At 54.5% G+C, this 27,247-nt stretch overlaps 1 protein-coding gene across 2 annotated transcripts; it reads right to left on the bottom strand.

Moving 5' to 3' along the window:
* Positions 1 to 11,344: 11,344 nt before the first annotated feature.
* Positions 11,345 to 26,832, bottom strand: GRK6 (G protein-coupled receptor kinase 6; the record flags this gene model as incomplete). Of its 2 annotated transcripts, none has more annotated exons than XM_084244197.1 (16): positions 11,345 to 11,434; positions 12,085 to 12,219; positions 12,300 to 12,437; positions 17,738 to 17,875; positions 17,967 to 18,175; positions 19,396 to 19,485; positions 19,574 to 19,611; positions 20,213 to 20,403; positions 20,608 to 20,748; positions 20,888 to 20,951; positions 21,057 to 21,149; positions 21,477 to 21,577; positions 21,943 to 22,020; positions 22,153 to 22,265; positions 23,184 to 23,279; positions 26,781 to 26,832. In XM_084244197.1, the coding sequence occupies 16 exons, from the start codon at positions 26,830 to 26,832 to the stop codon at positions 11,345 to 11,347; spliced, it is 1,767 nt and encodes a 588-aa protein (XP_084100323.1). The 2 variants fall into 2 exon arrangements, with proteins under 2 accessions (XP_084100323.1, XP_084100322.1); XM_084244196.1 differs by having other exon boundaries at positions 20,213 to 20,426; positions 20,619 to 20,748.
* Positions 26,833 to 27,247: the final 415 nt, after the last annotated feature.

The following is a 27,247-nucleotide window of genomic DNA, read 5'->3' as shown; positions in this document are numbered from 1 at the left end:
TAACACACAACCCTTGGGGTAACTGGAATTATTCCTACTTTATAGATGAGGGAGTGGGGGAAGCAATTCGCTGTGTAGATGGCAGCTAGCAGAGCTGTAATTTGAACCCAAGTCTAGCCACAGCCCTAGCATGGGGTGGGGGGAGAGCTGCTGCTTGAGCTTTGCGGGCCCATCCAGGAGCCCCAGACACCCATCCTCAGCGTGCCCAAGGTGCACACACATGCAGCTCCGTGGGCCTGAGCTGTCTTAGTCTGGGAGCAAGCTGGGGGGAAGCCAGGCCATAGATCACACCACACTTCTCCCCAGATGGCTCCTGACTCTTTGGTTGCCTTGTGTCATGTGCCATTTGGTGCCTGTGCCAGTTCCTTTCTCCTGGTGCCTGCGTTCCAGAACAGACAATGGCAGGAACAATAGCTCCACCCGCCCCCTCCACAGCCCCACCATGAGGCTGCCATGGCGACGCAGCCCAGATAGAAACACGATGCTGCCAGTCACTGGGAGTTAATTAAATCTGTTGTTCTCCTTTTCTTGAGCCCACAGGAATTTTCAAGAATGCTCTGAGGAAGCTGGTACTAACTGGAGGGCTTGCAGGCCTGTGGGTCAGCAAAAGCATATTTCTGGGACTGGAGATGATGGGATTTAGCTGAATTAGAAATATCTTAAGGACAACCCACTGCATGTCTGGCCTCCTTCTAGGCTTTTTGCACACAGTCATCTTCAACACCATCTGCTCCCCTAGAGGTCCTGCCCATTAGACAGATTAGAGAGACTCAGAGGGGGAAATGACTTGCCCTGGGTCACACAGCTAATAAGGATAGGAGCTAGAATTTAGACTGCATTGAAATCCAAAAACCATGTAAAGGGTCTCCCTGGTGGTGCAAGGGGTTAAGCACCACACTATGAAGCAATCCACAGCCTCTGCAGCACGAGTTCGATCGCCAGCCAGGGAGCAACCCACATGGTGAGACAGACCTCTCCTGTCTCGCCCGCTGCTCCCCTCAGCAGTGTATTTTAGTCCGTCTGCCTGTTGCTTCCCACTCTGTCTCTGGTGAATCCTATCATCCCCCTGCATCTCTGGCCTGTACTCCAGCTCTTGTATGCATAAATAAATAAATCTTAAAAAAAAAAAAATCCAGGTAAAACCTTTCCCCTTCCTGCTGAGTGAGATGTAAATGAAAAGCCAGGTGCCTGTGAACACTCGGCACAAGAGGATTTGGCAGCCCTGGGGACACTGGGGAAACAGGCCAGCTTGTAGCCAAATGGCCCTTTCTGTTCCTTCCCTGTCAGGCCCTAGTGCTTCAAGCCACCAATCCTTAGCTCAAGAGTGGGACGAGGCTACAGGGTGAAGGGGAGATGGAATGGCAGCTCCAGAGTGAACTAGGGACAGGACAGGGACTGGGCATTAGGATAGAATGTACCCAAGACCTGGAGATGCCACTGTGGCCCCTCAGGCAGGAGGCACACTGCATTTTAGACTAGGTAGGATGGGTTGGAAAGAGGAAGTCTCTTGTGTGAGGCCTCACGGCTGAGCTGGCCCTCTGACCCCACTCTGGCTCCAGTGCTGTTTGAGTGGGCGGGGAGTTGATGTTCCATACCCCCTGCCCACAGACTATGGCTTCACTCAGTGGTGCTATGGCAGCCCCAGCGGGCTAGAATCCTGCTTTGATCTAGCCCCCCAAATTTTCAGTACATTCTCATCTAACCCGCCGTACACACACACAGACACCAAGATTCTTCAGACCAGCCTTCTCAAAATTTCCCAAATTGCTGTCCCTTCAGCCCTCCATACCTCTGTGCAGGTATTGAGAGCCCTTCAGACACAGACCCTATCTGGCAGCCTCTTGCTCAAAGCCACCTCCCCGTCCCCTTAGCAAATACCTGCCATTGGGCCACCTCCAGCTGTGCGAGTAGACCTTCAGACTTATCCTTAAATGTGCCATTTCATTATTTGTTTTGTTTCCTGTTCTTTTCTTACCTGCTTGCAGGTTATCTGAACATTTTTTTAGGACTCTATCTAGATTTATTTGTAGTCTTATAGTTTTATATGGTTTTCTCAGACCACATGCTCCTTGGAAACAGAGCAGGGGGATGAAAGCAAGACCTAGTGGGGTGATTTTTAACCTCCAGACTGTCTCAGTTTTTGCTCCAGTGACCCTGGTGAAGGTTGAGCTAATCCATTTAAACGGTGTGCAGCCATCCAACAAAATTAGCTCTGATGATGGTGACCTCTTAGCCCGGGATGCAGACATGTGTGTCTCTAACATGCTCCCTGCCTAAGGGCTGTCACCACACAGTTCCTGCATTTGCCCTATGAAGGTAGGTAAGAATCTTCCCATTTGACAGATGAGAGCACTGGGCTCAAAGAGAGTAAATCTGAGGTCACAGATCTCTCATTCTAGGGCTCAGTGCACCATTGTAAACACCCACCACATCACCTCTGTGCACCAAGCACCTAAGCAACCCAAACTTAGACCCATTCACTCCATCTGCCACATGCTGTGGTTTCTACACTAAGTGCAGTTTCCCTTCATCTGTCCACTTATTTTGGTCCCCTTGCACCATCACCTGGACTCCATCACCTGGCACCATCACCTGGACTCCCATTACTTTTCTTGGCACCACTCTCTCTACTGCCATGCTGTGTCCTGCCCAGCCTACACACTCTTCACATTGCCCATTTCGCCCAGGCTTCTTGCTACTCAGCCTCATGGCCTTATCTGTCACTTCAGTGGGAAAGGCATCCCTGAGCCACCTCATCCCCCAGGGCTGGATGAGCAGCCCATGACATCTTGGTGTCCTGTTGTGGCTGGTGACCAACACCAGAAGTGACATCTGGCACATAGTCACCCAACCACCACTCATGGAAGAAGTGGCTGGCAATGTCCAGTTACCTGTTCGGTCTTTTGGCCGCAGGAAAGGGAACACCTCAAGAGTTGGGTCTGCATCCAATTCATTCCTGGAAATGTCAGCCAGTCATCAAAATGTCACTGACCAGCTCTCAGCCCTCACAGAGGATTATAAGCCAGCAGAAGACTCATATGTCTATGTGAATAAAAGGAAAGGACTGTATGCAGGTGTGGACAGGGGCTCTGGTCAGCAGTGAAGACCTGGATGGGAGGCTGGAGTTGCCGGTCAAGTGAAGGGACAGGGATCAGGTGGGATGGGGTGGGTGGAGGGTGACTGCTACCTGTACTGCATGCCCTGCACATGCCAAGCCCGAGGGAGATGGCTGCTGCCACCTCTATTGTACAGATGGGAGCTGGGCTCAGGCACACAAAGCAGGTGGCATGGAACCCAGGTGGAATGCACAGTCCGCTATCCTGGCAAGAAGCGCATTTCAGGGAGGCATTGGTGACTTTTTATACCCCTCCACACCAACACAGAGGAACTGAGGGTAAAACGACAGTTGTCCCAGCTACCAGTGAACCAGGCCTGAGACTGACCAGACTCCCTTTTCCAGCTAAGCCAAGGTCTTAACTCAAAACCCTCACCCACAGGCAGCATCTCTGTGACCCAACCCTGGCACTAGGCTGGGAAGCCAGGCCTTGGGAAACTGAAAACAGGACAACAGATCAGTCCTCGTGAGCTTGTGGACAAACAGGCCTTACTTGGGCCAGTGTCACCAGGCTCAGCTATGGCACTGGATATCAGAGGCCAAACTGCACTTAGCTCAGACCAGTGGTTTTCTGTGCCTCATCTTCTCACCCAATGCAGGCACAGTGATCTGTCCCTCCAAGGGAAATGGCCACACTGGGGCAGGGGGAAACATCAATACCCTCTTCTGAGGGACAGCCTGATAGAGCCTGCAGAGCACTGAAGGGGGAGCCATGGATTCAAATCCTACTTCCTCCCTGAGCTGTTGACCCCATCCTGGTGGCTACTCCCAAGCTGAGCTGAAGTTTCTTCATCCATAAGGCAGGGATGAGACAATGTGATGATGCCAAGGGATGAGGGATGTGAAAATGCTTCAAGACCAGCATATACAGCTGCACATGACACACCAAATGCCAGCACCTCAAGAGGCCAAATGTAGAACCCAGTGGAGGTGCTACTTATACACCAGCGGGAGACGGGGCAGGGGGGAACCAAATTTTTCAGTCACTTTATCAGGGATCAGAGGTCTCAGGACATAGTTCAGGGATGTACTTGGTTGGTCCACAGCCAATTTTTAAAAAATATTCTGATTAGTTCCCAACATTTAAAAACCAGATTTTACATAAAAGTCTGAATTTCTAGTCCATTTTAAAAACTGGACAATGTAGTCATTCACACCAAGCCCACACAAGCTGCTGCAGCCCAGCAGCTCCCCTGACTACTTCACTCATCCCATTGCCCCCAAGGCCCTGGGGTATTTGGGTTTCTAACCCCTAAGCTATACTTAGCACTCACAGGGTCCACATGAGCCCAATTTTGCTAGTTGCTTCTTCCCACACCCATGGCTACAAGGTGATCAGACCAGAGAGCCCACACACCAAGGACTAGGGCTTGGGAGCGGTTGGGGGGGGGGAGGTTGGGGAGGGGCCTGGGGGGGGCTCTAGAAGATTGAGGTACCCAGTATCCCCCAAGAGAGAGACTATAGAGTGGAGGGCCAAATAGCAACAGAGCCCTACAAAGCACTGTGGGGTGTGGGGAGGACAAGAATCTGGGTGATTTCTCTGGAAATATGTAGCAAGGCCCAAAAGATTGAGTTTCCTCATTGGAGGAAATGGGAAAAAGGGTTAAGAATGTTCTAGAAAGTTCCACAGTTCTCTTCTGCCTGGGTCACAGGAGCTATTATGTTGCGCAGAGAAACCTGCACTGGGAATCTAGCTCTACCACTTACTAGCTGTGTGACCTTGGGCAAGTCACTTAACTTCCCCGGGCCTGGGAGTCTTCATCTCTAAAATGGGAATAATAAACTTACCTTGCACCATTGTGGTAAGGGTTAGGAGATAATGGATGCAGAGCAGGAGCAGAATGAAAGGAGCCTGGGTATAATTTCAAAGGTACTCCTTCCTGTGGGAGACTCAGCCTGCCTTAGGGACCTCCTGTCTAAGGGCATCTTATGCCAAGGCCTCAAATGTTCACCACAATGTTACCAATGTCCAGAACACCTCCCTGAATAAAGGAAATCCAAGGATGGCTGTGACCACTGGGATGCTGGGTCTGAGGAGGCTTGCGGTCAGGGTTGGCATCTGCTGAGTCAGGCCCAAAGAGCTGGCAGGAGGGCAGTTTCTCTCCCCAGCACACTGCCCTCTGAGGGGAGGTTGGGAGGGGAGCCAGGGGTCATTTCCTCTGACTCAGCGGCCACTCTTCTCCCAGAGGAGCTCCTCTGGAGGACAGGGCATCTCCATGTGGCGCTGGCCTGCCAGCCAGCCAACTTGCACACCACCCAGCACAGTCTGGGCTTTGTGCTCAGACAAGAAAGAGACACTTGTGATTAAGACAATGGGCTGGGACGCTCCCATTTGGCTTGGGCTTGGGCTTCCCTGGATCAGCAATGTCCTTTCCTCTGCTCCTGCCCACGTTGCTCGCACCCCTCCCCAAGAATGGTGGCTTGGAACTAGGAGCAGAGACCAACCGCCTGCCGAGTGAGTCGCGGTTTGGCACATGCCCTGGCCATGAGGGTCAGGGATGAGCGCTTCTCTCCTCTCTTGGGTAAAGGACATCGCCTCCGGGGGTCCCGGTCAGGTCAGTGGTGGTGGTTGCCGGGCACAGACCCTGGACCCGGCCTCCATGCCTCCTCTACCGCGGAAGGCCCAGGGTGGGCCGCCCCCACATTTGCAGCCACCCCAGGAGCCCGGCTGCGACGACTGCAGCCACGTGGGGGCCGGCTCGGGCCCACTGGGCTGCTCGACCCCCACCCCCACTCCCGACGGGCTATGGAGGCAGGCGCACCCAGGGTCAGAGGAGCTTAGTCCTCCCCACCCGGGGAGGGGGCGACCCCGCACCCCTTCGCTCCCGGGGCTGCGGCTCCGCGTGGGGTGGGGGAGGGGTGGGAGGGGGCGTCGCCGCCCCACGGCCGCGTTGCCGGGGAGCGCAACCCCGTTGCTGTGGCAACCGTTTCCAAGCGAACCGGTGGCGGCTCGCGCCCGGCTTTGGCTCTCTCGCTCTCTGGCGCCCTCCCTCTCTCTCCCTGCTTCCCTCCCTCTCTCCAGTGCGGGCTGGGAGACGGGCTGGCCGGGGCGGGGGTCCGGGGCGGCGACCCCGGGCCAGGGCGCTGAGGAGCCCGCGGGGAGGGGCTCAGCCCCAGGACCATCTTCCACCCGTGCTCCGTGCCCGCCCGGCCCGCCCCGCCGCCTCCGCGGTACTCACGGGCCCAGGCATCCTCCTCGAGCTCGTCCTCCTGGCTCGGAGCGAGCGGCGCGGGCCCAGCGGACAGAGCCCCCGGCCTGGGGGAGGCGGCGGCGGCCCCGGGGAGCCGACTGTGGCAGCGAAGGCGGCTCCGAGCGCTGGGCTGGAGCCGCGGGGCGCGCGCACGGGCGCGTACACGGCGCGTCCCGAGCTCGGCGTGCGCGCGCGCGGCCGCCGGGAGGGCCCCACCCCCAGCCACTCGCGGCCGATGGAGCTGCCCGGGGAGCACAGGAGGAGGACCCGGCACATCTGCCGCGCCCGGACTCCGCTCGCGGGCTCACCCTGTACAGGGCATGCACGCTCCACGCCACACAGCTCCTGGCAAACAGCTGCCCGGGCGCGGGCACACGCCATGCGACTCGGGGCCCACAATCGGCAGAACACACAGGATGCTCAGTTAAGCATCCTCAGGTCAAAAACCCTGACACACAACAGCTCATCCCGGAAGCCACACACACGCCCAGGCCCCGGCCACATCCTGGGAGGCCCTGCACACATCCAGTGGTCAGGGGTTGAAGCAGGTAGGCACCCCAGCATGGCTCCAACCGCGAAAATACGACAATACGGTCCCTTCTAACTCAGACCTCGCCCAGTGTGCCCCCCACAAGCATGCATCACCACTTGGTCACTAGCAAGTAGCAGAGGGAGGAGGAACCAGTCCTTATTTCATGGCCCAGGCCTCTATGGCCCCTGCTCATCTCTAGGGAAAGAGGGGAACCTTGGTGAATGTCCCACTGTCTAGACTGGGGGTCAAGGCTGAACCTGGATGTCCATCAGCCTCTTAACTGGATTGTTTCTAGTCCAACTTCTCTACCACAAAAAGATGATCTTCCAAAAACACCCTCCACCCCTACGTCAGCCAGCACATTTTGGGTTGTGACAGAACATACCAAATAGGTTTGAGCCTGAGGGGGACTCATGTCCAAGGGTAGCAACTCTGGCTCCATGGTTCCAGCAGTGACTTCAGGCATTATCCGCCCTCTCCTCTCCACTTTCTTCTGTGCATCATCCTCGTGCAAACTCTCCCCCAAATGGTGGCAAGGATGATCCCAAGCTTTAGGCTTTTACTCTGTCACCTCGCAATTCTTTCACTAGTTCTAGTAACTCCCACCTCTCACTCCCATGCTCCACTGACTGACTCATCTCGAATGTCCATTGGTGAATAAATCCAGGTGGCCATGACTGGGGAAGGGGACATGTGTTCAACACACCAGTATCTATAATCTCTTTCAGTGTAAGCACCCTAATTTCATCAGGGGGACTCACTGAACTTCATGGGTTTCCCCAACTGTCCTGCTCCCCTGATGCACATTGGGCAGGTTCCAGACAGCCATTTGAGTTTGAAGTAAGACTCAGTGATGCAAAGGCCCTGATGAGAAATGGGGTCAGGATAAGACCCCCAGAGCTTCCCCAGTTATTGTTTTCCCTATCAGTTCCCTGCATATCCTTTTAACACCTTCTAGGTTAGCTGGAGGACATATCTGTCACTTGAAACCAAAGATCCCTAACAATGCCACCTGGGTCACAAGCTGTAGGTGTGTGTAATATATGTGTGTTCAGGGGGTGCAAGCAAAGCCCCAGTCCCATCTCAACAACATGGGCTGAGAGGTGAGCAGCCCAAAGAATCTTTGGGTTCTTTTGTATATACTGGGCAGACACCCTAACACGACCAGTTAAAACCCTTCAGGGACTCCCGTCTTCTATCAATAGATGAGGCCCCACATCCTCGTGTTCACAGCATTGCATGAACACTGACCTCGGCTCCAGCCACTCCCTTCTTCCAGGAACCCCTATCCACCCCCCCCAACTGACATTCAGCTGCCCTAAACTACTGGAGACCCTGTCTCCTCCATCTGGGCATAACTGGTCCTGTGTCCTGGAGGGCATGAATTTGACAACTCTGTGGTCAAGAGACCTTCTCTACTTGTTGTTGGCCTTATCTCCAGTACTGCAGCAGTCCCAGCCCTGCCAGTTCTAGAATTGTCTCTGCCACAGTAATCGCGCTGGGTCCCACTGTTCCCACGTCTGCCTCCCTACCAGACTGAGCTCCAAGCTGGCGGGGGCCTTGTCTCCATCTGGGTCCCCAGCTCCCACCGTAGAGCTGGATGGGGAGGGGATAAGCTTAGGGAAGGCTTGTTAGGAACTGAATTGTGGGTTACCTCCAACTAGGATCCACTATGGTAAAAGCTTCAGGTTGAACTGAACCCCAACCAAGTTCTTTAGATGCCTCCCTGGGCCAAGGGAGAGCTTGGTGGGAGGCCTAGACCCACCACAACAGGTAGCATACCTTGGGGACCTACCATTCATCTGGCACCTACTCACCCTTGTACAGGGTTGGGCTTGGCCTCTGCACACCAATACCTACCTAACCACCCTTCCTGCCCCCAACAAAAACTGGCACAGAGGGGCAACTGTGCCTAAGCTCCAACCTAATGAGCAGGATCCAGTTCCATCAGCAGCAGCTGGCTTCCAATCCATCTCCAGCCACGCACTGGCTGGAAGACCTTAGTAAAGGTTATTTCCTTAGTGTTTCCCTCAAGTTAACAGAAGAGGGAGTTGGTGCTCCATACACCAATAGCTGGGCCCCAGAGGCCCCTTCTACTAAGTCAGTGCCTGGAACCTCCTGTCCTTGAACTAGTTCTTGGCTTGGCATCCAGCACTTGCATCCTACCAGTGACCTAAGGACCTTGTGTATGTATGTGTGTCTATCTGCTCTGGTGGGTTCTTATGGGCATCCATCTTTCCAGATAAGGGAGCCTGCTTTAGTGTCCAGGCTGAACTTGAACCCAGAACTGTCCAACTGCAAAGCTATGGCTTCTGTAGTATTGGTACCCAGCCCAGAGACAAGGAACAAATGTTCTGGTGGGGGTGGGGGGGTGGGGCTGGGTTTGAAGTGGGGGATGGTATTGGGGGCAGGTGTTCCTTGGAGGAAAGAGCAGGGCCCTGGGGAGGCTAAAGAACAGCAATGAGTTTGTGAAGTCTGGGTCAGATCTGGGGTCAATAGGTGTTAACTCCAAGTCTTAGCATAGATGGAATGCTTCCGAACCCTCTGTCCCCCCAAATGAATGTCTCTTTCAAATCCCAGTTCAAGGGTCTCCATGGTGGTGCAGGGGTTATATCTTAGCGCTATCAAGCTATTGCCAGCCACTGCAGCATGAGTCATGAGTTCGATCCCTGGCCAGGGAGCTAACCCACATGGCACAGCAGACCTCTCCTGTCTCACCCACTGCTCCCCTCAGCAGTGTATTTCAGTCAGCCCACCTGTTCTGCTCCCCAGTCTGTCTCTGGTGAATCCTCCCACCCTCCTGCACATCTAGCCTGTATCCTGGTTCTTGTATAAGTAAATAAATTTTTAAAAAAATAATAAAAATAAATGTAAAAAAAAAAAAATCCCAGTTCAACTGGTGTCGGCAGAGGACCCTCCCTGATGCTCATGTGGTGGATCCCCACTGGCTCCCACAGCCTAGCTCCCAGCATTGCCAGTTTGTCCAGCCACCATTCCTGCTTCAAGAGCAGAGCAGAGGACCACCGGCTCTTAAGTATGATTGCTAGCCCCAGACTGGATGCACAGCAGGCACCCAGGTAAGACAGACCAGATAGGTGTTCCTAATTGCACCACCCACCTTGCTCCCCAGACCATTCCCAAGACTGGTAGCCAGGCCACTTTAGCCTTGGAGGTGACACTACTATCTGGGCCTGCTTTGCCAGCAGACACACCTGATGAGGACCCAAGGCTTCTTCTCTCATGCCTCACCCCACTCAGGAGCCCAAGTAACCCATAGGTTGAGCCCAAAAATCACAAACACCTGGTCACTTGAGAGGCTACCATAAAAGCAGCCCTGGGGCTCCTGGGCCTTGCTGCCAGGCCTACCACTAAACCCTTCCCACTCCAGCAGGATCTGGGAAGCAAGAAGACCCTTGGAGCACCAGGAGTAAGAAAAAGGCAGGCAAGGGTGGCTGGCCAGGTTTGTGCTCGGACTGTATTCACAGAGATATGTGGCAGCTTACATTGGACAAAATGAATAATAAAAATTGACTTTAAATAGGAAAAACCAGGGCCCTGTAATCCCATGCCACCCTTACACTGGGACCAGGACAGATGTCACAGTCTGGGAAGGGCCAGAGCTGGGCCTGAGGTGCAGACACAGCCTCAGCTTACCTCCTTCAGACACACACACTCACACACGCACACCATACATGTCACACAGACACACACCCCACATGGGAGGGGAGGATTATTGCTGGGCATATGTGTCTATTGTTATGAGGGGAGTCTGGAATGTTCGAGGGTTGGCCAAGGGATTCCTCCCTTTCCATGGCCTGGTCTGGGATGTTCAGCAAGAGGAGTCTTCAGGGCAGGGCCCAGCAGGAGGGACAAGGCGCCCTCGGGGCTGGAAGGCAGAGGCAACCCATCTGGGATAGCCTGGCAGTGGATGATGGTCCCAGGGTTAGACCAATCTCCGGTCACACTTTGGCACAGGCCCAGGGGACACAGAGGACCCAGCTCCAGCTCTGGCAAGTGCTGAGAAGGGGCAGCATCGGGCCCCAAAAAGTGGTGGCCTGAGCCCAGGGCAGCAGGGCAGGCACAAGTCTCACTCAGAGGTCGGTGGCGGCGGCAGCGGTGGCGAGCACAGTGCTGGGGGCTCAGGGCCTGGCCTATCCAAGCTGGACCTGAGGAGCCTTGAGTTTGGCAGTGGCCCCTCTGCCAGCTCTGGGGTAGGTCTTAGAACGCTCTAGTCACTATATACATTCGTACAAATACATAAATACAGAAAGTCCCGAGCTCCACAGACAAGAGCTGAAGGGATGCACCTTTGTCCCAGGGACAGCACAGGCCTTGCCAAACTCAGCCAGACCCGGGTTGAGAGGCAGAGCACACTGGGGTTAGCTCCGGCTGTGTTCCCCAGGCCACAGCTTGAGTGGACAATGGGGAAGACCACTGTGCAAAACTGTAAACGGCGCCTGGAGTGGCTGCTACCGCCAACTGCTGTTGGGGGCCTCAGGCAGGGGGCTAGAGGCGGGTGGGGAGCTCGAGGTGGGTGGGGAGCTCAAGGCGAGCGGGGAGCTCTTCCTCACTGTCGCTGCAGTTCCCACAGCAATCCTGGAGGGGCAGGGAAGACACGGAGGGAGAGAGGCAGAGCGAGCGCTGTTAGCCACAGGGTTGTCACTGAGGCCAGTCCAGGTGCTGCCCAGGGCCATGCTCTGGGGAAGGGGATCACCACAAGGGGTCATGTGTGGACATCTGTGCAAGGCTGCCAGAAATACTAAAGTCAGGGGGAAGAGGTAAACCCCAGACTCTGCCAGGCAAAGCCTCATCTAGCCCCTCTCCCCTGGGGCCAGTGGCGGCAGGGCATGGGGAGACAAGACGGCTAAGCAAGGCCAGCAGCTCGAAGATGCCAGGGTGCAGGTGACAGAAGCAGTGGGAACGGGGCAGGGGAGGGGGAAGCGGGCACCAGACTTCTTTCGCCCACATCTCGCCTCTGCCATGGAAGGGCTGCCTGTGGCTCCCCGAGGCTGGGCAGCAAGGTCAACCCACGGGGAGCCCACACTGCTCACCTCTGGAAAGAGAAAAGAGGCCGTGAGCCCAGCCAAGGGGTGGGGGACAGGCGGGAATGAGGCCAGAGACCCTGGGCACCACTGGCACAGCTGGTGGCTGTCTACTTCCAGCACATGCAGGCACCGGCTCTGCCTCCCACCCACCGTCCCCTGGAGCCAGGCTGGGGGTCCAGGTGGGACACCACTGGGGGTTACCTGGCGACTGAAGAGTCTCTGCAGCAGTCCCTTCTTAGGGGGTGCGGGCGGCTGCCCCTTCCAGTCCAGATCAGGGGGCACTGAGCCGTCCAGTCCAAAGACATTCAATTCCTGAAAGCACTCAGTTTCCACCATCTGCCACAGACAGGCAGCAGTCAGAGCGTCCCCCAGAACTACCCCCCTGAAGCCCACCCCTTCCATTGAGCAGGCCCCACCTCATTCTGCCAGGGGATGGGTACGCTGCCCGTGGCAAACTTCTGGTAGAAGTCCTGATCAGTGGGCTCCAGTTCCACACCCTTAACCGTGGAGAACTGTTCGATGTCCAGAACATCCTTGCAGTAAATGGCTTGGGGCTAGGGGGGCAGAAGTGGCGGTCAGATAGGAACACCACAGACACAGACCACACACACAAAGAAACAAATACACATACACACAAAGACACACAGAGACATGGATACACAGACGCAGAAGACAGATACATACACACAGACACACCTGGACACATACATATATACACACACACACAGACACGCATAGACAGAAGTATATAGATACACAGACACACAGAAAGACACACAGACAGGAAGGTAGCTTAACCCAGAGATTTATTCCAGCATAGGTCTGGTTGTGCCTGCCTTCCGGAGCTCTCTAGTTTGGAGCCAGAAATGGGGTGCTTTATACACTTCGTAAATCACAGCAGTCTTTTCTGAGGCCCAGTTTCCCCTCTGTAGACTGGGGATCATTATTCCTCACTGCTCATTAACCAGTCTGTGGGATCTGTTGTACCCACCCAGGTCCCGAGGAGCTGTGGAAGTGATAACATACATGCCATCCATGTATACATGCCATCTGGGGGTGCAATGGGTGAGGTGAGTAGGGCTGAATCTCAGCTGGACCTCTCAGTGCGGCACCCCTCTGTAGGACCTCGGGCTGGTGGGTTCTCTTCCAGGGATGTCCAGTGGACATTTTACATGTTCCACAGCCAACCAGCCCTCCTGCCTTCCCATACCCCAGGCCTCTGACAGGAGCCCTCCTCACTCCAGAAGGCCCCTGGCTTGTTTGTCTTTACATTGTTTTCTAAATGCTGCTATTAAGGATGTCAATGAAGACAACATTCTGTAAAAGGGTGCAGCTACTTTGGAAAGACGCCTGGCAGTTCCCCACCAGGGTTAAACACCGCACTACCCTACGAGTCAGCAGCAGTTCCACTCTGAGGTGTATACCCAAGATAAGTGGAAATATATGTCCATACAAAAGCTTATTCATAGTAGCCAAAAAGTAGAAATGACCCTACTGTCCATCAACTGATGAGTGGATAAGCAAAGTGTCACATGTTTACACAATGGAATATGCAGTCATAAAAACGGACCAAAGCACAGTCACGTGTCATTTAACTATAGGGAAACGTCCTGAGAAATGGATCACTAGGCAATATTGTCATTGTGTGAATGTTATAGAGTAACTGTACAAACCTAGATGGTCCAGCCTATGACACACTCATGCTGTATTTAGGGACCACCACTGAAATGTGATGTGGCACGTGGCTGTGCTGATAAATGCGACAACACTGATGAACCTTGAAAACACCACGCGAAGTGAAAGGAGCCAGACACAAAGGATCATATAGCATCTAACTCCACTTATACGAAATGTCTAGAACAGTCAAATATAAAGAGACAGAAAGGACACTAGTGGTGGCCAAAGGCCAGGGGAATAGAGAATGGGAAAATGACCGCTAATGGATATGGGGTTTCTCTGGAGGGGAGGTGTGATGATGAAAATGTCCTAAAATTATGTTGATAATTGCACAACTCTTGTAAGTATACTACAAGTCATTGAATTATACACTTTACTTTTTTTTTTTAAGAAAAGATTTATTTATTTATGCATATAAGTGCCAGAGATGTAGGCCAAATATGCGGGGGGTGAGAGGATTCACAAGAGACAGAGTAGGGAACAGAACAGGCAGATTAACTGAAATACACTGCTGAGGGGAACAGCTGGCAAGACAGGGGAGGTCTGCTACGCCATGTGGGTCACCTCCCTGGCCGGGGATCAAACTTGTGCTGCAGTAGCTGCAGATTGCTTCATAGTGTTGATGTTTAAACTCTTGCACCACCAGGGGTGCCCCTGAATTATACACTTTATTAAATGAATTGGGACTGCCCTGGTAGCCTAGGGATTAAGTCTCAGTGCTATCACCGCTATGGCCTGAGTTCAATTCCTGGCCAGGGAGCTGACCCACATGACACAGCAGACCTCTCCTGTCTCAACTGCTGCTCCCCTCAGCAGTGTATTTCAGTAAATCTGCCTGTTCTTTCTCCCCACTCTCTCTGGTGAATCTTCTCACCCTCCCACACCTCTGGCCTATATCCCAGTTCTTCTACACACACACACACACACACACACACACACACACACACACACACACACACAAAGAGAATTCCATGGTATGTGAATTAAATCTCAATAGGGCTTACGGCTGGTAAAAATGATACCATCACTGAGCTCTATTTTCACCTGCTGCTTCTAAAAGGTTAAGCTCCAGAGCACTGATTTTCTCTCTAACTTTGTATGAAAGACTGGGGGGCAGTAAAATGACTTGAAGGTTAATGAGATGATGTGCACAGGAAATAGGAAGGTGTAGACTACAGTGGCTGTGCCAGCCCCGAGGAAGGCTGCTAGAAGCCAGGTACTACCCATGAGTGAGGCCTACATGACACAACCCTTCAGAGGCGTAGTTGACCTCCTAGCCTCCTAGTTGACCTCTCACTTCCACTTACCCTTCTATGGCCTACTACCCACACCTCATGCTTGGTGACAGTCCCTAAAGGCCCATCACACTAAGAATAAGAATCATATCTTTCTCCAAACACACTGGCACCCTGGATGCCACTTACAGCTGGTCCCTGCCCCAGCCCTCCATGCTGTTCCTTCTCCCCGCCCAAATCTTAGCACTGCTCTCTCCTTCACACATTTGAGGCTTCTGTTTAACTGTGAGCTCTACAGAAACCATCCTGTCTAAAAATACGTATGCCCACCCCACATCATTCCTCATCATCTTAGTCTGCTTCTTTCTTCTCTTTTGCTCTTTCCACAACTTGACATTTTTTTCCCTCTACTGGTTGATTTTGGTGGCTCTCCCCACTAGAACTCATACAAAAGTAGAGCTGGGTCCTGTTAACTTACTCTGAGATCAGACACTCAGATATTTGTTGAGTGAATGAACAATCACGTGTGTGACTGACAGTCATCGGCCTGTCCTGTCCACCACCTTCTAGTCTCCCCTGTTTTTCTGGTGAACTGTTAATCACAGGACCTGGTCCACTTGAACATGAGAGAAGGACAAGCACATAACCTGGATGATCAGAACCTTCCCTGTGACCTTATACTCAGTGGAGGATAGTCAACGGGTTGAGCAGAACCAAGAGATGGAATCCTGGCAACAAGGTATGAGGCCCTTATGTTGGGGCTGATCTGGGACTTTCTAGCCAAAGAAACCAGTAAGCTCAACATTGGGCACACGTTTGTGTTAGGTTTCTATTACTTGGAATCTGATGACTCGAGGGTATTCCTGCCTGTAGGAAGCCTGATCCACTGAGATATTCAGTGAATGGATGAGACTCTATAAAGGGGACTCTCTTGCTGGAGGCCCAGAGGTCAAAGTTACCTGGTGTGACAGGCAGCCCTTGTCCTGCCAGCACAACAACCCTACCCCTGTTGGCATCAGCATCTTGGTTTTCCTTTGGGCAGCGGTTTATGTGGGCCAGTGATCCAGAGGTAGCCACCAAGGGGCCTCTGAGTAATTACATGCAATGAGGAGCTGCCTCAGGACTTTTTTTTTCCCTTCAGGGTTTTTTTTTTAAATGATTAGATGAGAGGCACTGTAGGTCAACTGGGGTGGCTAAGCTAGTAGCATGTGGGTCTGGACTAAGCCCACTGCTGTGTACTGGTGACAGCAGCCTGGGTATAAAGACTGTAAGGTGACCAGTAGGAAAGGAAGTGAGACAGAATTCATGTAGCATGGTTAGAGACCTGGTTCCGGGTAAGCCAAAAGACGGACTTATAAGTCATATATTTCAGGGCTTCCCCTGGTGGCGCAGGCAGTTGAGTGCAGCGCTGTGAAGCTGTCCGCAGCCTCTGCAGCACAGGTTTGATCCTGGCCGGCCAGCGAGATACCCATATAGCGCAGCAGACCTCTCCTGTCTCACCCGCTGCTCCCCTCAGCAGTGTATTTCAGTCATTCTGCCTGTTCTGTTCTCTGCTCTGTCTCTGGTGAATCCTTTCACCCTCCTGCACATCTGGCCTGTACCCTGGTTCTTGTATGCATGAATAAATAAATCTTAAAAAAAAAAATTATAAATAAAAGTCATATATTTCAAAGGCTTTTAGCATATTCAGAGTTGTGTAACCATCACACAATTAATTTTAGAAACTCTTAATCACCTCTTCCCACTTCAAAAATCCTCCTGGGGCTTTCTGTGTGAGCCTAGAGGATTACAGGTTTCCCCCAATATCTTTTTTTTTTTTTAATATTTATTTATTTATGATTACAAGAACTGGGGTATAGGCCAGAGGTGAGAGGATTCACCAGAGACAGCAGGGAACAGAACAGGCAGACAGACTGAAGTACACTGCTGAGGGGAGCAGCGGGCAAGTCCGGAGAGGACTGCTGTGCCATGTGGGTAGCTCCCTGGCCAGGGATCCAACTCACACCACAGAGGCTGCAGTCAGCTTCACAGCGCCGCGCTCAACCCCTTGTGCCACCAGGGAGGCCCTCCCTCAATATCTGAAAGTAGAGTGTGCCTACTTGGTATGACCTGGTAAGTTATTTTTGGATCTAGGGACACTTCAACATTGGACACTAAAAGCATTGGAGACCCTATCCTATTTATATGGGTTAAGTCTCAGCACTATGAAGCTATTGGTCACCACTGAAGCACGAGTTCAATCCTTGGCCAGGGAGCTAACCCACATGGCGCAGCAGACCTCTCCTGTCTCACCTGCTGCTCCACTCAGTAGTGTATTTCAGTCAATCCACCTAATTTGCTCCCCACTGTCTCAGGTGTATCCTTTCACCGTCCCCCAACCCCCACACCTCTGGCCTACACCCCAATTCTTGTATGCATAAGCAAATTTTTAAAAAAAATTAATTACTGGGCCTCCCTGGTAGCACAGCAGGTTAAGCACAGTGCTGTGAAGCTGTCCGCAGCCTCTGCAGTGTGGGTTTGATTCCTGGCCAGCCAGGGAGATACCCACATGGCGCAGCAGACCACTCTTGCTTCACCCGCTGCTCTCCTCAGCAGTGTCTTCATCTGCCTGTTCTGCTCCCCACTCTGTCTCTGGTGAATCCTCTCACCCTCCCACGCCTCTAGCCTGTGCCGCAGTTCTTGTATAAAAATAAATCTTTAAAAAAAAATTATTTACTTAATGGGATAACGGGGTTCCCAGCCCCCCACTCCAAATCCTACCAACTCATATCAAATCACAAAGTTCTATTTTCAGATAGCTGGGGCAACTGATGTCTTTGCTGGCTAAGCCATCTAAGTTGGGTGTTCTGACTCTGGCACAGAACATATACTAACCTACCCTCCAAGGGTCCCCAGCCCGCGCCAGGCTAGGTCTGCCCTCAGCCGCAGTGGGCAGTACTCACGTCAGGTTTGAAAGGTGGCTCTAGCATGCCCGCTCCTAGTCGCTTGAAGTTCAGCTTCTTGAAGAGGGGGTGCTCCTTCACTTCTCGGGCACTGCCTCCACGACAGCCCAGGCGCTCAGCAGGGTCCTTGCAGAGGAGCTACAACAAGGCAGGGTCAGTCAGGGTGGCTGGGATACATGCCTCCACTCCACTAGTCTGGCCGCCCGCGCCCACTATCCACAGAGCCCACCTGGGAGCAGAGCGAGCGCGCTTGCTGCGAGAAGCGCTCGGAATACTCCTCCTGCACTTCCTTCACCAGCCGCTCCACCTCCTCCCGCTTGATCTTCTTTTTCCTCTGCTGGAAGGGCGACTGGCCTGCAATCATCTCATACAGGAGGCAGCCTAGTGCCCACCAGTCTGGACTGAATGTGTAGCGCTCATTCTTCACCACCTCGGGAGCTGGGCAGAGGGGCGTGGGGATCAGCGCTGGGTGGGAGGTGGGAGCCTAGCCCAGGGGCCCAGAATGCCCCACACACATTACAGTGGATCAGCTCAAATGAACACCCACCCACCCGTGGGCACCCAAGAGTAGGAGAGTGCTTGGCCCATCAAAGGACAGCAGGGGGGCCAGGGCCAGGTCTTCTGCCTTTTTTTTTTTTTTTTTTTTTTAAGATTTATTTATTTATTCAAGCACTAGGTAGTCAGAAGCGCGGGAGGGTGAGAGAATTCACCAGAGCCAGAGCGGGGAGCAGAGCAGGCAGAAGGCCAGAAGTACACTGCTGAGGGGAGCAGCGGGCGGCAGGAGAGGTCTGCGCGCCATGTGGGACCCTCCTCCGGTGTCCGGGGAGCAGCCGGGGATCGAACCGGCGCTGCAGAAGCTGCGGGCAGCTTCGCAACCCAGTGCTCAACCGTTGCGCCACCGGGAGGCCCTCTTCTGCTTTTTTTCAAGGAAAGACAAACTCATATTTTTAATATAAGGCTGCCTGGCTTTCTCAATGTTAATGACCAATTCAAACTATTTTTAAAATGATTTGATTTGAGCACAAAAGTAGGCCAAATAAGGCCCGTGTAGCTACCAGTTTGCAACCTCTGGATTTAACATGGGAAAGGAGAAGTCTCATTTGCAAAACAGTCTGCCTACCAGGGTTTGCCTCTACTGCATGCTCAAGGCTACCCTAGGGGCAGGTATTATACTTGCAGAAAGTGATGCTGTGAGGCAGGGATGGTGCAGGGTGCTCTGGCCCAAGGAAACACAATAAGCAAAAGGTGGGACCTTAGTGTCATGCAGTCCCTGGGAGCTCAGAGTGGGGCTACGCCTATGAAAAGGGGTTTGAGTCCCCATTCACCCTTCACTGGTAGCCAGGTGCAAGCCCAGCAAATAAGTATCAGGTACAGGAATGATGTGAATTCACATGTGTGCAGGCCCCTGGCTGAATGCTGCTCTCCTAATCTACAAGAGGAAAACAACAGCTCTTTCTAGTTCTTAGGGGTCAGGAGACTCCCAAACTGAATCAGTGGGGGAGTTCACTGTTGAGCCTTCTGTGCCAGGCTCCATGTCTGGTCCCTACAATCTGGTAGTAGGGGTAGAAATTATAAACTGCTTCCCAGGAAAGATAATAGTGTTGGAAGTCAGTGAGGAGACCCAGGAGATGGGTGGCCCAGGCTGGAGGGAGACTCACCCATGTAGCCCACAGTGCCCACTCGGCCTTTGATGGTCTGGCCCTCGGGCACATGCACAGCCAGCCCCAGGTCGGAGATGCGGATATGACCTAAATGTGAGTGGAGGTGCAGGAGCCCCATTAAGCAGGTGGGCCAGGGCTTCCCCACCCCCTACCATCCCTATGGCTCTCCACCTACCGTGGTCATCCAGGAGGATGTTCTCTGGCTTCAGGTCCCTGCAGGGAGAAAAGGGCAGGGTCAGAGATTGCTCTGTTTGCCAGGGAACCAGGAAGGATCTACAGAGCCAGGGCAGCCAAAGCTTGCCAGGCAAATGGAAGGTACCTCCCACCCAAGGCAGGGGTGAAGTAGAGAACAAATCAATAGCCTTGCTTGCCCTTGGTGGTGAGTAGCTCCCTACTTCTCTCCCCTTTGGTGGCTGACTCTACTTTCCTATCTGTCAAATGGGCCTATTCATCCACCCCCTCCTGGGGCTGTTGGGAGGCTCAAACAAAATCATCACCAAGAACAATAATAAGCAGAGTTCACAGTTGAGCCTTCTGTGCCAGGCTCCATGTCTGGTAGGGGTAGGGGTAGAAATTATAAACTGCTTCCCAGGAAAGATAATAGTGTTGGAAGCAGGGAGCTGGCTGGTTCAAGATCACACAGAAAGGGTCAGCAACACTGGATTCACACTTGTGTCAGTCGGACACTAAGGGCTGGGTCCTGAGCCTCTCAAGTCCTCCAGTATGGTTGAGTCTGGAGCCCTGAGCCAGTACGCAGCAGACTGTAGCCTCAATGACAGCCCCCACTTCCACCTGTGCCTTGCCAGCCCCCAACCTGTACACGATGCGTTCCCGGTGCAGGTCCTCCAGGCCACAGCAGATCTCAGCAGCGTAGAAGACAGCTCGAGCCTCCGGGAAGCCAGCCTGGCCCATGTGGTAGATGTGGAATTTGAGGTCACCTCCATTCATCAGCGTCAGTACCAGGCACAGTGCATCCTTGGTCTCATAGGCGTAGGCCAAGCTCACCTGTAGCCAAGGGGATCCATGCCCTCAAGCAGGGGCCTCAGGCCACCTAATGGCAGGGCTGGTACTAGTCACCCCCCAAATCCTTCAGTTGCTTGGGGCCCTACCTGCTCCCCAGGTCTGGTGCCAACACCCAAAGTCTTGCCTTCCTGGGCATCTCCAAGGGGTCAGGGCAGGGTGGAGGGTGAGTCTTCTGTCTGTACTTACTACAAACCTACTGTTCACTTTCTCCAGGATCTGCTTCTCGTTCAGCGCCATGGCCTCCCCTTTGCGTTTCTTGATCCGCTTCTTCTCCAGCTTCTTACAGGCATACATCTTGCCTGTTGCCCGCACCTGGCAGGCACACACCTAGAGCCAGAGTAGATGGGGCAAATGGGAATCAGCCATGCCCTTCCTGGGGCATGCCCTTCCAAGGGCTTAGAGGGGGGAAGGGGCTGATTCAGGATCCAACTTAGTCCATGTTCCGACCTCTGGCCTGGCCACTCACCTCTCCAAAGCCACCTTTGCCCAGCACTCGGTACTGCCTGAAGGTGTTTTTGGTTACTGGCTGCCTGTGGGCAAGGGGTTGGGGAGCAAATGTTAGCTGAGCTGGGGCCCAAGGCCCACGAGAACCCTAGCAACCTGGTCTATCCTGGTCCAGCCTTCGATGAACTCACCTTTCCAGCCATTTCCATTGCAGAAAACGGTTGAAGTAGATGCTGTCGAGGTAGTCAGCAAAGGGGGCCATGCTCAGATACTCGTGGGTCAGTCTGTTGAGAAGGCCCAGCCTGCCAGTCAGCCTGATCCCACAGGTTCTTGGCTCAATGGGCCAGGCCCCTTGTTTGGTGCCTGCTGAGCCCAAAATGCATCATCCTCTACTGCCACCCCACCTCCCCAGGTGGCAGACATACTGCCCATGCTGAAGCTGAGGATGCTACAGAGGGCAGGCACCTTCCCCAAGTCCCACAGCAGAGCAAGGCCAGGAAGAAAAGACAAGCTCCCTCTCAGCCTAGCTGCTGTGCTATTTACAGCCTTCTAGGCCCACAGACGTCCCTCCTCTGGACACAATTCCAGGCCTGTGGCAGCGAGAGGCTTACCGGGTGAGCTCCTGGAAGAGGTCTTTGCAGGGTCCCTGTTCCAGCCTCTGGGCACAGTTAGTTATCAGCTGCCGGGGAACCTCGGGGATGAGGTCAGGACCCTGGGGACAGACCACAGGTCAGTGCAGGGGGTCCCCCTTGTCCAAGGGCAAGATGGCAGATATCTTGGGCAGAGATGGAAGATATCTCAAGTCTGTGTCTGGGGTGGCTGTAGGTCAAGGGAACACCAGCGAGTGCCCAGTTGCAGAACTCCATCCTGTTGCGCCTCTTGGGGCAGGGTGAAACAGAGCCGCTGGCAGCCTATTTGGCTCAGAGTGCTGCTCTGTCCTTCTGGGCTCCATGCCCACAGAACTGCCTGGTGCGCCTGGAGCAGCTCCAGGGTACTCTCTGCCCAGGCTGTGGTCATTTCTCTCCCCATCACTGAGCTGTGCTCACTGCTGTCATCCCTCCATCACTGCTCACTCACCGTGTGGCTCAGAAAATTCTGCATCAGCCGCCACCCACACGCCTTCCGCTTCTCATCAGGGGTCACTTCATACTCCGCCTGCAGGATGGAGGCAGAGACGTTTGGGGGATGGGAAGAGCGACAGGTGTGGGGAGCTTGGGCACATGTGGCCTGGGACTTCCACTCATCCTCTGCCTGAGGCCTCTGGACCTGGGTCTGGGCTGCACTTACCACCCCATCCAGGAAGGCAATGCAGCGGGTCAGCTCTGGCCTTGTGGCGCAGAACTCTCGGAACAGCAGGCGTCCGATGGGCTGCCGCTCGCACAGGCTGTGGTAGTCACGCTCTGCGGGCAGAGGTGGGTGCTGCTGGGTTCCCAGGCCTAGAGCCAGCCAGCGGGGCACTTCTGTCTATACTGCCAGGCCTTGGGCCCCAGCGACAGCTTCTAGGCCTGCAGCATGGCTGCCATTATCTCTTTTAGAATCCTCACCACAACCCTGAGGTAAGCAATACTGTTTTTCCCATCAGAGCTGGGGATTCCAAGACCCACATAGGCTAAGTGACACACAGGTCCACAAGGTCACATAGCCAGGACTGTGGCTCTAGAGTAGGGCCCTCACCTCCCCCTTGCTGGCTCACATCACTTGCATATGTCACAGGGTTGGGGTTGGGTGTGGTCTGTGAGGTTCCGGGCAGGGCCAGGCACACACCTGCTGCCTGCCTGGCGAAAGTGGGGAGGAAGCTGTGGCTTCCGTTGAGCTCAAAGCTAGGTCTCCTTCCCAAGCAGTGGAAGAAGCCACGGTATACCCCGTGCCCATATGCAGGCTATCAGAGGGGGCCCAGACCCTTCTGTCCCCTTCTACAAGGAACCCTGCCACACTGCCCAGGCTGAGGGCCTTTAATTAAAGCTTTGCTGGGTAGGGCAGAACTAGAGTTTCCGTCACAGTCAATCTGTGGGTGGTTCCAGCCCCCACTGCGTTGTCCTGTGAGCCTGACCCTCCCTTCCTCTGCTTCTCTTAGAATGCCCCAAATCTGAACCTGCCCTACTCCCCACACCCACACACCCTGCCCCTGCTATCCTGTTTGCTCTCTGCTTTCCCCCTAACCCAAACCCAGAAACTGGAGCTTGGCAGGATGTATGCCCCCCAGACCCCTCAACCCTCTCCTTCCACCCTGAGCCTAGGTCTCAAGGGAGGTTCCCGATCATCAGTAGGTCCCCCTGGCCTCAGCCACCTCCTCAACCCCATCTCCACCCAGGCCTCACCAAGACTGAGCCGCAGCTCTTCGCATTGACTGATGTGGGGAAACTGCAGCATCTGACGCCATTTCTTGCTTTTGCCTTTGCGATTCCCACCACCACCTGTGGGAACAAGTGCGTGCTGGGTCTGGGCTTCCTCTTCACCCTCAGCATGCTCTAGAGACCTGGGGTTCCAACTTCAGCACAGTGCACTCTGGGAGGCACCCTAGGCTCTAAAAATCCCTTGCTGGCCTCCAGGATACACACTGTCCCCTGGGCCCTCCTGGGTTGGATAAGCCATGAGGGGCAGTGAGGCCAGGCTAGTGAGGGAGGGTGGGGTTTCCAGGTAGCTTCAGCAAGGGGTCCAGTCTTAGCCGCTTCCTCCAAGGTAGGGGTGTCCCAAGTGAAGTAGTGAAGGACATCACAGAGAAGGTGGGAACTCGGTAAATCAAGGCCCAGAAAGGAGAGATTCCAGGTCATACTCGAGAAGCAATAGTTTGGGCCACTGGGAAAGCTAAAGTTCCCTATTCCTGGCCCCCGCATTTGAGCTATCAGAGACTGAAATAAGGTGGTGCCAGGATGGCTGGCACTCAAGATCCACCCACTGCACACAAGGGCTTCCCTGACACTTGTCACCTTATTTTACCTAACTGACCCCATCTATAGTTGCTGAGACCAGGGTAGTGGCTCAAGTGCCCATAAGGCCAGGCAGATATGCTTAATGTGGGTCAAGTGGGAGACAATAGGGAATGGTTGGGAGTGTGGTGAACTGTACCAGGCATGCCCCTTCCAACAGGGACAAGTACATTAGAACTCCAATTGCTTGGTTGTTGCTAGGCAGGAATGCTGATTGCTTGTGGCCTGCTTCCATTTAATTTCTCAGAAGCATCTGGGAATCTGGACATAACCCGTATGCCTTATGGGTTCCTTTTTTATTAAAAACCCACTGAAGCCAAATAAATAAAACATGCTAAAGAGCTGGCCAGATGTGGCTCACCAGCCACCAGGTTGAGAAGGGAGGAAAGGGTCTGTGCCTGGGGTCTCACAGACCTGTGTTTGAATCTCTAACTCACACATCACTTGCCCTGCAAGAACTTCAATTTCTCCCAGTGCATTTTGGATCCAAAGCTACCTCCAGAGGTGTTGTGAGGGTGAGCGGGAGTCTGTCTGGCTCCCAGCCGGGCTGTGGCAAAAGGAGAGCATCCCTCCAACAACTTGATGACAACCTCAGGAAATCACTTTCTTGTGCCTGGCCTCAGTTTCCCCAGCCTTGTTTTCATCTGAACTGGGTGAAGGCACATGGCGTAGGGGAAATGGGTAGGTCTCCCTGACCTAAGCTGCCTGGAGGAGGAAGTGTTGCAGGCACCCATTGAGAAACTTGCTAGCAGCCCTCCTGCAGTCAGTCCCAGCACACCCCAGTCATTGCTTCACTGCTAGTAAGCAACAGACCCCCCACTCGCATCCCTTACTCAGGGCCAGGCGTCCCCAGAAGGGGAACTCATCCCCCACCCCTGCAGGTCCCTCACCCAACTCTCCATGTGCTGCCTCCCCCAACCAGTTACTTCCTCCTCCCCCTCCCCCTCAGCCACATCAAGGCAGAAGCAGAGTCACATGCAAATATCCTGTGCTGGGGTGGAACTTCTACCGGTAGTGGGCTCCTCCCCACCCTAGCCTGGCCCCCTCCATGGGCCCCTGGGAAAGGAGGACTGAGTAAAGGCTCACATCCCAGGCCTACTTCATCCTTGCAGCCATTCTGCCAAACCTGACCCAAATTCATGGGGAAACCCCAGGTTCTGAAATGAAGAATCTATTTGTCCAAGATCACAAATTCTGAAGGTGGCAAAGCAGGACTGAAACCCAGCTCCCCAGGACCATAGCCCAAGCTCTTTGCCCACCCCCACATAACAGGCATCTATCAGGTGTCAACTGTATACATACACCAATCACTGAAGGCCTTGGATCATGTGGGAACCTGGCAAAGGCCCTGACCCCAAGCTGTCAGCCAGCTCATGAAGTGATTCTGATGCAGCCAGCCCATGGGCCAAGGACTCAGTGAAAACTGGGATTCCTTTTCTTGGTTTCCCTGTCCCCAACCATTTCACAAGAGAGATTTGTCTAGAGTCATGCAAGTGGGAGGGGCAGATCATGTTGGGGTGAGGGTTCTTCAGGGGAGGGTCCCCAGTCTGACCATACTCCCCAGAGCCTCCGATACAGCTTGAGGAAGCCTGTCCGAGAGTGCCCACACTCTCTAGCTAGTCAAGATGGTGCTCTCAGCAGGCCTGAGGCCTGAATGGACTACAGCTCTTGGGAGGGAGTCCTGGCCAGGCTCTCCCAACTCCTCCTCCCTGGCTGGCTGGATGACAAGGCAGAACAGAACCGGCAGATGCCCCCAGAGACTGTGAGGAAGACCAGAGGCTAGGAGGACAGAAGATAAGGAAGGTTCCGGGCACTAAGAACCCAGCCTGCCCTGGGGTCAACAGGGAGCACCAGATGTTGTGCCAGCTGGGGTCTCCTCTAAGCTTCCTACAGACTGTTGGAGACATCCTGTGTCCTAGATCTAGTCAGTCAGTCTCTGTGACCTTGGGGCTAGCGCCTCATCTGAATCTCAGTTTCCCACCTGTAAAATGGGGCACAAAAACAAAGCAGATGACTCTTTCAGCCTGGAAGCCCAGAAGAGTGGAAAAACTGTCTCAGTCCAAGAGTTCCAAAAAGGGTCTTCTTCATGCTGGGTCTCCAGCACCCTGGACAGGACAGGACAGAGTAGATGCTTGCTGATTATGTTACTGAGATGGGCATGGTAGGGGAGGGGCAGATTGATAACAGAGCAGTGAGGGCTAGGTATGGTCCTCCTGTGTCCTGCAACCTCGTAGAGCCAGCACCTGATAACACCTGAAGCCGGAGTCATGAAGAAGTTAGGCACAGACCAGGTTTATATGACTGGCTCAAAGTGCAGGGCTTTGCACTTATGGTTTGGCCACCTGGGCATGCTCTCTTCCTTCAAAGCTCTGCTCTTACTTATTTCTGTGCCCATTTGCCCTACTAGACCCTGGGCTTCCTGAGGTCAAAAATGGTGACTCATTCACCTCTGTCCCCAGTGTCCTGAGGCACGGAGGAAGTGTTTGTAGGATTGGTAGCATATACGACTAGAAGCAGTTTTCCCAAGTCGTGTGGGCTGTGCTAAGGTAGAGGTCCCTCATTCATTTTCAGCTTATAACCTGCACCAACTTGGTGCCTGCACAGGCTGGGCGCCCGAAGCTCAGCGCAGGGTCTGGGCCCTGGGCACGTGCGATAGGCTGCCCCTTCCTGGGGCATCTTTTCACCTTTCACTAGGGAGAGGGTTCGGAGAGGCGCTCCGGGGCTCAGATCTCACCCCGTCCCTCTTCCTTCCCTCACCCCCGCCCCCCCGCAGCCGCCTCCCAGCGAGGGCGGTGGCCTGACCCCCGCCCCTTCCTGGGCCCTGAGTCCGGGGGGCAGGTGCGGAGGAGATGAGACGACCGGCCGGAAGGGTTAGTGTCTGCGCTGGTGCGGGGGAGCCCTAGGGGACCGCGCGGCTGGGGCGCCCCACCGAGCTCGGAGGCCGCGCGCGAGCGTCCTCTCAGCCGGCCGCCCCCCCGGCCGCCTCACCTTCCCGGGCCTTGAGTAGCACCGTGTTCGCCACGATGTTCTCGAGCTCCATGGGGTGCGGCGCCGCCGGGCCCGCCGGGCCGCGCCGCCGGCCGGGATCGCGCTTGGGCCGGGGCCGGATGGCGATCGGCGCGGCTCGGCTCGGCTCGGCTCGCAGTGACCGCGCCGCGGCCTCCCGGGCCTCCCCGGCCGCCGCCGCCCGCCGCGCTCTCTCCGCCCCCTCCCGGGGGCCACCCGGGCGCCGGCCCGCCCCGCCCCGCCCCGCCCCGCCCTCTGTTTACTTTACTTGGCCACTAACCGGCCGGACGCTCCCCGCGCCGTCCTCCCATTAGCCAGCCTCTGCAGTAGCCCCGCCCCCTGAGCCAGGGATCGGCTCGAAGGAGCAGAGGCGCGGGGGCCCTCATACGTCACCTCCTTCTGGTCGGTCTGCGGGTGGCGTTCAGCCCCAGGTTCGAATTTTGGGCAGT

This window comes from Talpa europaea (genome assembly GCF_964194135.1).
Source record: "Talpa europaea genome assembly, chromosome: 9".
Lineage (NCBI taxonomy): Eukaryota > Metazoa > Chordata > Mammalia > Eulipotyphla > Talpidae > Talpa > Talpa europaea.
Note: the sequence above shows the minus strand (reverse complement) of the source record. Positions and strands in the feature narration are given on the sequence as shown.